Raw genomic sequence first — 12,402 nt, 5'->3', positions numbered from 1 at the left:
AATAACTCAGATTTGTGCGTAAGTCTGGTGAAGGTGTTTTGTGAGTTAAATCCCCACCCTTGGAAGCAGAATACTGACTCTAGGATCCAGATTGAGGGTTCCAGCAGCGCAATAGCTCACAGATCTAGCCATTTTATTCCCAGAGCCAGTTCGTAATCAGTCAGGATCGCAGAGTGAAGATCCCAGGGGTAGACCTCAGACTCCTAGAAACAGGAATAGCTAGGGTTCCGAAAGGAATAAAGGAATGCGAATATGAATATATGAATTTTTTATTCGCGCGAATCAACGCATTATTCATGTTTAGTATCGCGGTGGTCAAAGCTTATGGCGGGACTAGCGATGGACATTTAAATAGATGGGATTCCCACTTTTGATAGTAACCTCAACAAGAACACTACAACTACCTACCTCAACACGAATAAGGATATCGAATATGGCTGGATTAGGCCGATATCCGTATTCAAACCAGCCCTATCGATCCCCCTTTCGGATCTACCTGGGATTGAAGATATGTGCCTTGGTTAACCTCAGAACTTGCCTGCTCCTTTATCTGTTTCTGATCTTTTAAGGCTTGGCCGGCGGGCTTATCGTTGGCCGGGCAAATGGTTATCCAAAAGTTGATGACATGAATGACGTCATTCGACGTTCTGAATGCAATTTTCCAGTAACCACGTCATTGTTGAACAAGAATGGTGTGGCCTTTGCGGCTCAGCGTAGGGTTGTGCTGAACTCAGCCTGGTTATCATCAGTGGTACGGACTTATGAAAGAACAGTAAACGATCACGAATATACCTCTATATTCTCTTGACGTCGACAATACTGATTTGTCCCGCGTTGCTACTTCGCAGTTCGCACAAAGGGTCTGGTGAGGTCAAGGGATCGCATCAGTGGCGATAGTCATTCGCCCATATCAATGCAGGTTTGAACTTGAGATTCCCCGGCAACGCATAGTAGATAACAGTATTCTCCGTGTTCTGGTAGTACTTGTTCATGGGTCGGCAGTCCGTTCCAGAGGACTGGGACCAGAGAAATGTCACCACTCAACCATTCTCATTGAATCACCATGTTTTCAGCTTAAATCAAGATGCTATGGAAAAATATTTCATTGGATTTCAAAGGCCTGGTTTGACATATCATAATTTGTGTGTCGCTACGTTTGCCCCCAACCACGTAACCACTGTGGGATATTTACATGATGTAAAGAGTCCCTTCCCACTAAAAGGCCATTCCATTGGATATAAGAAGGTGCGAAAATCCTTTCCAACTCTCCGGCACATTTCTAGAAAACCATCGAATCCTTTTGGAACCTATCTACTCCACAACACTACAATTGTAATGGAGACCGCTAAGGTGTGCGGATTTTTGGGATATCATCCTCGCTACATCAAACACTAACGCATATATATACTTAAGAACGCCGCAAACTACGCGAAGGAGACCGTCCAGGGAACTGGAGCCGAGGCCTCCAAGGAGACCAACAAGAATGTTGCTAAGGACTCTGATGCTGGCTTGGGTACCCGAGCAAGCGCTGCAAAGGATGCCCTCGTGGACAAGAAAGATGAAAAGTCTCATGAGACCAAGGCTGATGTTCATAAAGGTAATTCAAAATCTCTTTTATTGTTTCGTTCCTCGCTTTATGGAACGTTAAAAATATTATAGAAGCCGCTAAACACTAAGTGGGTGGACATGAACCCAAAATTATGATATAGTATGAACGAATATCATTGCTAAGTCTCAAGTCTTAATAACAGTTGCTTTCAAGATTTTTTTTTGGATGCTGCAAAGTGAATTGAATATAAATCCGAAATAGACCCAAAGCAGTCTGCGGTGCTCACACCAGACTAGATTTATTTCTCAAAAGGTGTGGGCATCCCTGAGTTACCTGGCCATCTGCTGTGGAACAGGTCTGCGAGATTATCGATCGGTACCTTCATGAGACCCAGAACTTCCTCAAATGGTGGTTTGTCTGGTGCACTAGGATTGGAGTGTGAAGGAACGAACATCTTCTTTCGGCCAAAGCTTCTAGCATAGCTCTCGCTATCCTATTCTTGAGTCAAAAATTCTTCCAGCCTGGGCAAATGGTCAATCTCTTCCTCATTATTATGCTTGTAGAGATTCTCCATCAGCTTCTTGATAGCGGGAATAAAATTCGTATCCGAAGAAGTCATGGTTTCAAAGCCTTTGAGATTCTCAGTCACCAAAATACATCACGTTAGCATGGCATTCGATATGAGGTGGACTTTAGCTTGCCTTTAAGTAATCTTTACAGCCCTTATCGGCCATGTCGATGCCATCAATGAGAAGCTTCTCGAAAAAAGGATAAACGACAAGCTCTTCTCCAATATAGTGTCGAGCTAGTCCCCAGGTAAACAAGGTCGGGAAGCATTGCTGCTCATCATTTCCCGATGATTCGATGATATTTTCATAGTAGGACTCAATCTCACGAAGATCTGTTTTAATCGCGTCACTGATGCCAGGGGCCATGGCGAGAGGTGAGAGGTGAGCTGTCGAGCCCACGTCTGTGAACCATGAAATCACCCTTTTGATACTGTACTTTAACAACTTGTCCATCTCATAAGCCATTCTCTGGCATAGCAGTCCAGGATGTTACAATACTCAAGCGATCCTTGCATAGAATCACGCTATTTCTTTCAACCTTGATCATAGCAAGCACCTTCGTTCCATCTGACTGATGGAAGACTGGACACTATGTATCACCTCATGATGATGAATCCGTTTGACTGTTGGGTTGATATTCTCTTCGCCTTGTGCTTCACTCTCGCTTAGTGTCCGAGACCATTCTTCAAATGGCTAAACCTGAAGCTGAGGTCGGATTCGTTGAAGGATCGCCAGCACATTAGAGCAAGAAAGTACGTGCGAGGCACAGACTTTGTAGATCAAATCAACAACGTAGGCCACCTGCGCTATGGAGGACTACTGCAGGTCTCCACTCCTACCTACGGACTGGAAATTTGAAACGTGTGAATCCTTTGTACCAAACTAGCTATTCTCTATTTCGTCCTCGCATTTCAAATGCGGTTGGTTTTGACATACGGTCTATGACTTCCTTCCCGGTGATTCCTCTTGAAAATGATACCGTCAGACCTAGCCTTTCGGACTACCCATGAATGCGATGAAACGAGAATCAAAGTCATTCATGTTTGGCAGCATGTGGCCATGCCATATTCGGTTCGTATGATAGCTTAATTCCTGTTTGTTGGTTGCGGTATTATTTTGTAACAAACCGGAAATTAGCGTATGCTCGTTCATCATATGAATAGATCAAATCTATTCGTATTTTTTTAGGCTTAGACATGTGAATAAATGGCCTATCATGTTGATATTAGTCAATCCATACTACTTTCGGACCCCTGACACAAGCCATTCAGAGATGTGCGTCTTCCTCGGCAGTCCATCAATGGCCATAACCAGACGCTGAACGTACAGTCGGGCTAGACATACGAGTATGAGAAACGTGGATAAATTACATAAGAGTGTAGAGGTTATCTGTCTAAGCTTGCAACAAAGCCTGGGTCACACAGGGATTAATAGCTTAACCTAACTTCGACGGTCCATGAACCCGCGCTCGTCCCAGCTCCATTGTCACTTAATCTATTAGAGATGTGAGCAAGCATATCTTACCCCTGAGGAACTTCTTAAACCATATTGTCATCGATACCAACCTGAATGCCAGATTGATTGGTACGAATGATGCGTTTGATGTTTCTCGGATCTATTTGCTGCTTCAGGCAGATTTTCCTGGTCACCTCCCGAACAGTACGTTTCGTCAAGTATATTGCACGATAGTAGCCTACGGACATGAAAAGTTCTTGTCTTCAGCAAACCGAACATAAAAACAAGCGACTGTAAGAGATTAATAATCAAATGGCCAGAAGGTAGATGAAATAGACTATACTAACTTGAATCTGTCGGCTGTTCCGCTGGCGGGTTGTAGGCAGGATCGACATACACAGCTTTGAGAAAATTTTCGGAGCCATCAGACCGGGCCCAAGGAATCTTTTGAACAGGTATTAGATGCCTAGAGCCTTTCATGGGCGCGAAATGACCCAATTCCAAATGTGGCAAGTTAAGCGGTACCAACTCGCTTGTCGGGGAGAGAGCAGAAATGCGAAGTTGCTCGGTCGTTTTGAAGCCATCGATAGTCTGGCGAGTTTTATGGTCGGCTTTTAACGAAACCATTTCCGTGAAGCAGGAGGGGGAAAAGAGTGTGGCTGTCCTGTTCGTCGCCTCGCTGATCAAGGAGAGTTATAGAACGAGTCGACGTGAGCATTGCCTGCATTTTGGCCAGGTTCGCTTGAAGGCAATCTTCGGATGAAAATCCTTGAGAATCTCCATCTTTTGAATTAACAGGCCAGGTGCGCTTATGTTTCCGAGCATTTGAATGGCGCGGCGGACTTCCACGTTTTCGTTTGCCCTGGGCACTGTTTTGTTTCGCTTGCGCGATCTGCTTTCTGAGCTTTTGGATTATTTTTTCAACGTGCGCGATATCATTGGACAGCTTTCGCTGGGCACCGTGATTCCGTAGGACCTTCACTAAGCAGAAATTTATTCCGGGCTCCTGTTTCAGTGCCGCTTCACGGTCTCGGGAGCCCAGTATCTCAGTCTTCACACAGAGTCTGACAGGTTCGCCCTTCACACCTTTGCAGTGACTAAAATATGTGGATAGAAAATTGAACCGAACAGGTATGACACATTCGAACGTTTCAGAGGCCATGTCAGGCGTCCAAGTAACGCAGAACCCGTCAACCGAGGCATTTTCGACGTGAATCTGCTGATTCTCATGCTTCGAATCGCTCCTATGCGTGTTCACATATTCGACAGCGCAGGGATTCATCCGGCGCTTATGGGCCTCATGCAATCCTTGAGTCTCTTCCCACAATTCCCAACAGCTCATCGGCTTCGATCTTTGGTCTGCATTTTCGAATGATATACGGATGTACGTAAAATACCTGACCGGCCCAGTAGACAACACAGGCGGATCCGAGTCCACTACAGAGAGCGTATATATTTGACCCATGTTGAGATAAGTCACGGGGACTGCCTTGGATAACTTGAACATGGCGGTCTGAGCCTTCATAGAGACGTCGTAACGAAGCCTAGAGGAATCGCAAATATTCAGTCTGATGAGAGGAAACAGCTGGGGAAGAAGCTTACCCTTCAGTGTCTACACATGGCAGGCTACTTTTTCCAGTTACTGCAGTAGGGCTCGCAACGCGCAAACTTGAATCAGCACTGGTCGGTTGATGATTTTCATCATTATGTCTGTTCTAACAAAACGAATGCTAACAAGAGGAGTCTAGCCCATCGTGCAAGATAGCAGTCACTAAATAGTGCTTTATTGAGGGCTGTTTTGATTGGTGCTTTGCGCACTCTGCAATCTGTATTGGTGAAATGGGTCAAGCCATAGGCTTTTTGAAAACCAGGGTTAGGGATGAAAATGGCAAGAGCACTATCAGAGAAACCACCTTTCCAGTGGATTTATGCAATTCTGCGGATGCAGGTGCAGATTGTGATATATTCAATTGTGGTAAGTTGAAGAGCAGTACGTCAAATGCAGCGCTGACATGTATTTTTTCTAGAATAGTCTCGCGCGGAATGGCAAGAGGAGGAGTTCACTGGGTGGATGACAGGGCAATCACCATAGTCGGGATATATTTAGAGTCAGCGAGGTGCATCAAGCCTCGTGAGCCCCATAATTAGCCCCGTAGTACGCCTTAGGTATACAGTACAAACCTAGTGCTCCGAAAGGAATTGTCGACGATCGATGAACCGGTAAGGTCTCGTACGTAGCAATGGATTATCACTAAACAGCCTGCGTTTTCTTCCCATAGTAGGTAAGAGCATACCAAACCTGCGGAGGCACTGCGGCCTTTTGGAGGGTATATTCTCTGGCCATCAGGTTGGCCGTTGACTGAACGAGATATCATACCAGGATAAATGATATCAATCCAGATTCCAAAAAAGGTCTCCGCAAACATAGTATGGCAAGGCGGCCAGTTCATCATAACAACTGGACTGGGGTGTCGGATGAGCGTCTTGCAATGGCGCAAACGCGTTGGTTGTAGAGTGAGAACCGGACGCCCGGGAGAAGTTCACGGAAACAAACGTCAGCGATCTAGCTTGCTCGCTCTATCCTCTGTGTTTTCATCTTATCCATCCCTTATAGTAAAGAAAAGTATCATTCCTAGTCGAAAATCTGATACGTACTCCCAGCCGCATCGCAAGCTAATCTTTCTTGGCCAATTTGCCCTGAAGCCTCCCCACTTTGAACAATAGAAGGTCCATAATAAGGTAGCGTTGGTAACCTGGTGCCGTAGTTGGTGAAGAGGGTACCATGTCCTCTGCTAGATGTTGAGAGATAAGGCATGAGGTTGTTGTCCATCCCTAGCATTGTTAGCTCGAAGACTGGGTTATGTCGAAGAATGAGCATAATAGATATAGGATTCGCCAAGTGAGAACAAGAGAAGGTGTATGCCAACTTGAAATTGCCACTAGACAGGGATTCTATACCTTCTTCAAGATTCGTCATGACCAAAGACAAGCACCATATAAGGTCATTGAGATGGCCTAGCGCCTCCGGCAGATATTACGATTTTAAAGGACATATAGAATGTGTGAAATGTTGTTGAGATTACTGTATCGAATGATGGATGAACTTCAGAAGAACTGCTATGTCATGATTGATGCATGTCATAATCGTCATGTCGCATAAAATCGGTCCTCATATTGATAGACCCAAACGACCCCGCCGTCAAACTCAACAGCATTCAAGAAAGTGCCTGCACGCTTTGGGGATTGTGAAATACGTCGTGAGGATCAATTTCGGCCTTGATGGTCTGAAGCCTCGGCAGATTCGGTCCCCAATAAGAGGTCTGTGGATCAATTAGCTGGGGATCGACATATCCCGGATAAGCTCCAAAGTCAGAGCTGGGATGGTATGATGCAGCAACTGCATTCAGCCCGTTGAGAAAATTCTTCGTTGTAGTAGAGATGGGCCCAAGAAGGTTGACTGCGTAGGACTGCATCCACATGATGGCTTCGCGATGGGCGTAAGCAGTAGCGTTGATAGGAATGTCGTTAGTTGCACCACCTTCCACGTTAAAGATGATAAACCAGACCGTTGTCCCTTTTTCAGTTGTACCAATGTATTTGAACATTGTATCGACTCCTCTATCTGGGATGAGGTTCTCTGGAGTGAAAGACATGGACTTGCTATAAAACGGGACCGGGATTCCGCCGACAACTGACTCCGTAAGAGTTTCAGCGCCGCTGCCAAGCATGCCCATCCAATCAGTCAGGGTCACAATATTTGCTGGGTTGCTAGGTGGGAAATGCTTCTCGATTTTGAAGGCTTCCCATTCTTCTTTGGAGCCAAAGTAAGTGCCCGAGATGATGACGCCTGCGACAGATACTATAAGCTCGGACGCGAATTTCCGGGAAAGATCCTTGCTGGATATCAGCCGTTGCCAATCCTTGAACAGTTCCGCTTTTTCGGATGTGTTGCCTAAGTTCCAAATAAAGGAGTATTGGATGGCCTCGCCTGGTGCTTCGTGCGTGTGCAGCTTAAACTCAGTGACAATTCCAAAGCCCGCTGCAGCACCTCTAATGGCAAAGAAGACGTCCTGGTTGTGAGCTTCAGAAGCTCGGATGATGGTCGAATTGGCCAAGACGACCTCAGCCTCAACGATATGGTCCAGGGCCATGCCCCACTCGCGAGACAGCGGGCCTAGACCGCCAATTGTAAAGTGTCCACCAGTGCCAACTTGAGGACAGGTTCCATGAGCCACTGCTCTTCCACCTGCATAGTCGAGACGAGTCTGAAGATCTCCAAGGAGTGTGCCTGCTCCGATAGTAGCGACGAGAGTGTCAGGATCGACGGAGAATTGCTGGAACTTCTTCAAGTCAACGACCACTGCGCCATCCGTGCCTCCGAGACCTATCAAGAAGTAGAGATTAGCAAGGTTAAGTAAGTTCTGGGTGGACACAAGAGATATACCATAATTAGCATAACTGTGTCCTCCGCTGCGCGCCTGAACCTTGTACCCATTGTCGACCGCGCAGCTGAGGATGCTCGCGACTTGTTCTGTCGTACTGGGGTACGTGATGGCTGCTGGAATCACTGGAGTGTCTAGATTGTAAAGGGGGATGCGGAATGTAAAGAAGGCGTCAGTTCGAAAGGTCACCATCGACGGATTATGTCCGACGGCTGCCACGAGGCAGTCGTGGCCGGCGATGCTTTGAGCGTTTCCCATCGCGAAGTCGTGGACGGAGTTTTGTAGAAGAACACAGGAGAAAGAGGGAGAGGAGGGTGTGAAGAGGGAGAAGAACGAGACAGAAGATACATCCCAAGAAGTGAGTGTGAGTCAAAGAAAAGATTGAAGCTGAGGAAGCTGTACCAGAGTGCGACTCCCGTCCTCATTGCAGAGCCGATTCTCGTGTCCAAAATTACGCTAGATTCAGCTTCCCAATGGAGCTACCGTGACTGGAAATTTACAATTAAGGATAACAGGCATACTGTAATATATATTCCCTGACGGCGACAATACTAATTTATCCCGTTTTCCTGCCTGCCAGGTAACTGGTCTATTGATGCTGATGGTGATTCGATTGCGATGACGTCATTCGGGTCCATAACACCGCCTCTTTAGTACAGGATTTCTATACAATATGACAGCTATCTTATAATAATGGGTCGAGAAAATGCCATGATGGCAATAATAGGCTGAAAAGGCCGCTTCAATATGTTTGCAGGGCTGTTCAGTACCTTTTTACAGTAGAGCGAGAGCAAAGGAAGCATACAGAATAACGATGCATCCCCAGAAGACCGGTCGCAATCGACAAATCAGCGTTCTCCTCGATGGACGCACGTCGCATTGCGCATTTCCAACTTGGACAGCACCAGCTGGAGGGGCAACTGAGTGTCTTGCTCTCATCTCGGGGAGAGAAAGAGTATCCTCTTCCTCAGCCACAGACTTCAGAATAAGTACTGATACTCCGGATCGGCCATGGTTCAAAGCCGCCAAGAGATGCTACGAAGCTGATTGCCTTATGCATAAGCCTCTCTATAGAGACAAGGTGAACCTGCTTGGTTATATTGCAACGCATGAAAATGAAAGCAAAAGAAGAGAAAAGAAAGGTAAGTTTTGGCTAATTCACGTGCATATATCATTGAAAGTGACACGAATGATTATCTGAAGGAGTAAGTGGAATAAATAGAAGACGTCACCATTTTCGGGCTTTGGCCAAATGCAACACTTCTTCTGCATAAACTGGGCTTTTTTGCCTAAAGTATTTGCCATTGCAGTAACTGTAAACTTTGATGCGTGGGGTAATATTCCTTGCTCAATCATAACCCTTCCCACCCCCTCCCTCCCTCGCCTTCCCAATTGCACCAATCTTGCCTGTTTTTTTCGTTTTATGATTTAATGTCTAATCGAGCATTCCTCTGTATTTTAGTAGCGAGTAATTCTCGATTCGATGTTGCAGTCAATTTGTGCCGACGCTGTTGTGTGTGATATAAGACTTGCTCGACTGGAAGCAAAGCTGCAACATCGGACTTAATCCCACACTTTGTCTTTACAAAAACAAGTTGATTTGGAATCAAATCGGACCGCATGTTGTGTATACATAGCCTCATCTCCCCCTCAGGTAATATGACATTCCTCTGAACTATAGCAGACTCCTCAAGGTAATTCATAAAACCCGGATATCCCAGTGGGAGCGAGCCCACCCGATCAATCTACCGAAAGTGCTACGTTTTACCATGAGTATAGCCTGACTATTTCTTTAATTTCCTCTTTCTCAGCTTACTCCCACCCATCTGGATCCGCAGCTTCCGGCTCTGGCAATGTCAGCATTCCGTTGACCTTTAGGTCGCTCAGTTTAGACTTTGCCACGTTTGCTTCGTTTGCTCAATTGGACTAGTTTTCTAGGATTAACTTCACTTAGATTCTCTACGTTTAGCTTTTCGATACGCCGAGACCCTGACATGTCTCTGGACTTGTAGAATCCTGATCTCTGCCAAAATTCCGATCCTACTTCTCATATTTCCCGCCTGTATTCACCATGCATGTTCTCCCTTTGGTGGCATTCCTCCCTCTCATTCTTGGAACAATATCCTCAGCGCAAAGTGCACTATCCAAGGCAGAAACTGCCCTCGATGTCTTGCAGACATGGTATAATGGCAGCACAGGGATATGGGATACATCTGGGTGGTGGAATGGAGCCAATTGCATAACAGTACTTGCTTATCTGGATCTGATGGATGGAAACGAAACAGTCTAAAGATCTGCGATGGAAGTGTTCAACAACACGTTTGCTGTGGGTTCGAAAGTAAACCCTCATCCCAATTTGGGGAGGGTAATTTCGTGGCCACCACGGACAAGGGACGTTCAGACGCTCGGCATCGTCGAGGCCTCAACTTAGACTGATGGCTCCTACGATGACGACTCCTGGTGGGCACTCGCCTGGATCGCAGCATATGATGTCACCAAGAATCAAGATTACCTAGACCTGGCGATCGGCATCTTTGACCATCTGGTATGGAGCCACAAATATGAAAGGACTAATGCAATGCTGATTGATCTTCCATGCAGACCAACAACGGGCCAACCACTTGCAGCCGTGGCGGAATCTATTTGGATGATAACCACAACTATGTGAATGCTATTACTAATGAGTTATTCCAGTCTGTCGCTGCACATCTGGCGAACCGCGTGCCAAACAAAGAGAAATACGTTGGCTGGGCTCGACGCCAATGGAAATGGTTCCAGATCAGCAGAATGATCAATGACCAAGGCATCATTAATGATGGACTAACAGATTGCAAGAACAGCGGACAGCCTATGTGAGTCGCACATGTCTTGCGAAAATCACCATACGATGGCTAACGGTGAATGCTTTTTGTCTTTCAGATGGTCCTACAACCAGGGCGTCATTCTCGGTGGCCTCGTTGAGTTGGATCGAGCTGCTCCCGATCCATCATACTTGAAAGCTGCGTCCAGTATTGCCAAAGCTGCCATTGAAACACTAGCCGACTCGAACGATGTGATCCACGACACATGCGAACCAAAGATCTGTGATGCGAACGCAAGGCAGTTCAAGGGAATCTTCATCCGAAATCTTAGTCTCCTGCACCGTGTCTCACACAATGATGAATATGTCAAAGTTATTCGAGCATATGCGGAAAGCATATGGACCCATGGTCGGAACAGCACCAACAATCAGCTGGGAGTGGGTTGGGCAGGTCCGATCACAATAGTCGATGCGTCCACCCATAGCTCAGCAATGGATGCGCTGATAGCAGCGATTGCCATTACCTAATATGCGATCTTCGAACTTGAAACTGTTGCATTCTGCTATATATATATATATCGATGTAGACCTGGGGGCGGGGGAACCTAGCGTCATATTGATCGGTGGTCACTCACTTGTTAAACCGCTGCAGCCGCCCTCGACATCAACTTGACCGATACACACTGGGTATTTCTTCCCTGGCCCCACCGCCAAAGCTTTAGCGCAGTTAGTGCCCTGAAACGAACGAAGTGAGAGAAAGGGAATAATCAACACGGATGTACGTGCGCACGAGACGTTGCAAAAAGCGGTGGCTTAACTACGTATAAACTGTTTTGCCACGCACGTCCGTCATATCGACTCCCGTGATCGGGCCTGCCCAATCCACTCTGAGCTGAATGTTGGTGCTGTTCCGACTATGGGTCCATATGCTTTCCGCGCATGCTCGAATAACTTTGACATATTCATCATTGTGTGTGACATTATTTTGTTGACAAAACGGCTTTATTACCTCTGTTGAGATTGATGCAAGATCCATCGTATGGTGCCTTACAGTCGAGGCATCATTCTGATGTATCAATTCAGATGCCTCAGATCTCTTCAGGTCAACATTGACACCACCCAGTTCAGTACTGTGCGACCAGAGTTTTTCTCCTTATATAATAGCAGATCTTTCATACTATGGAAGATCAGACTCAAACACCCTTCTGGAATAGACTGTTTGCATGCTTCATTCATCTTCTACCATTAGACATCGTGTATTTCAACAACCTCAACGTAACAGCCAAGAGCAATTTTGACATACACATATATATATATTGAAATGGGGATGGCTCAATGGCATAGCATACAGGTCGATATCATGGATGAAGGATCAAGCAACCAACACTCCCTAGACAATTATGACAGTTGCTGTTGTCCCTGTCTCCGCCGCCATCTCTGAAAAAGAAAATTAGTTGGCAATTGCGTCTATTAGGGGAACATGGCGGGCATAAGCGAATGTGCAGAGAACTCACATATTGTAAACCGATACTTGTGAATCATGCGTCATATTGTCCACCTAAATGATGTGTTCCTTTGAAATTGCGT

General features: G+C 46.1%; 5 protein-coding genes across 5 annotated transcripts; 2 read left to right on the top strand and 3 right to left on the bottom strand.

Moving 5' to 3' along the window:
• Positions 1-1,335: 1,335 nt before the first annotated feature.
• On the top strand, positions 1,336-1,676 carry N7511_001722 (uncharacterized protein; the record flags this gene model as incomplete). Its single annotated transcript, XM_057124147.1, has 3 exons — positions 1,336-1,350; positions 1,414-1,597; positions 1,660-1,676. The coding sequence occupies 3 exons, from the start codon at positions 1,336-1,338 to the stop codon at positions 1,674-1,676; spliced, it is 216 nt and encodes a 71-aa protein (XP_056989880.1).
• A 366-nt stretch (positions 1,677-2,042) lies between these two features.
• On the bottom strand, positions 2,043-2,484 carry N7511_001721 (uncharacterized protein; the record flags this gene model as incomplete). Its single annotated transcript, XM_057124146.1, has 2 exons — positions 2,043-2,179; positions 2,268-2,484. The coding sequence occupies 2 exons, from the start codon at positions 2,482-2,484 to the stop codon at positions 2,043-2,045; spliced, it is 354 nt and encodes a 117-aa protein (XP_056989879.1).
• Positions 2,485-3,656: 1,172 nt separating this feature from the next.
• Positions 3,657-5,282, bottom strand: N7511_001720 (uncharacterized protein; the record flags this gene model as incomplete). The annotated part of the gene is made up of 4 exons (XM_057124145.1): positions 3,657-3,811; positions 3,921-4,164; positions 4,193-5,141; positions 5,176-5,282. Coding segments are annotated over 4 exons (1,455 nt in total), but the record flags the coding sequence as incomplete, so codon positions are not given.
• Positions 5,283-6,788: 1,506 nt separating this feature from the next.
• On the bottom strand, positions 6,789-8,273 carry N7511_001719 (FAD-binding oxidoreductase; the record flags this gene model as incomplete). The annotated part of the gene is made up of 1 exon (XM_057124144.1): positions 6,789-8,273. One exon carries the CDS (start codon positions 8,271-8,273, stop codon positions 6,789-6,791), a length of 1,485 nt encoding a protein of 494 aa, XP_056989877.1.
• A 1,813-nt stretch (positions 8,274-10,086) lies between these two features.
• On the top strand, positions 10,087-11,343 carry N7511_001718 (uncharacterized protein; the record flags this gene model as incomplete). The annotated part of the gene is made up of 4 exons (XM_057124143.1): positions 10,087-10,260; positions 10,447-10,560; positions 10,617-10,867; positions 10,935-11,343. 4 exons carry the CDS (start codon positions 10,087-10,089, stop codon positions 11,341-11,343), a joined length of 948 nt encoding a protein of 315 aa, XP_056989876.1.
• Positions 11,344-12,402: the final 1,059 nt, after the last annotated feature.

The sequence above is a fragment of the Penicillium nucicola genome, assembly GCF_028828085.1.
Source record: "Penicillium nucicola strain IBT 29836 chromosome Unknown utg000001l, whole genome shotgun sequence".
Classification (NCBI taxonomy): domain Eukaryota; kingdom Fungi; phylum Ascomycota; class Eurotiomycetes; order Eurotiales; family Aspergillaceae; genus Penicillium; species Penicillium nucicola.
Note: the sequence above shows the minus strand (reverse complement) of the source record. Positions and strands in the feature narration are given on the sequence as shown.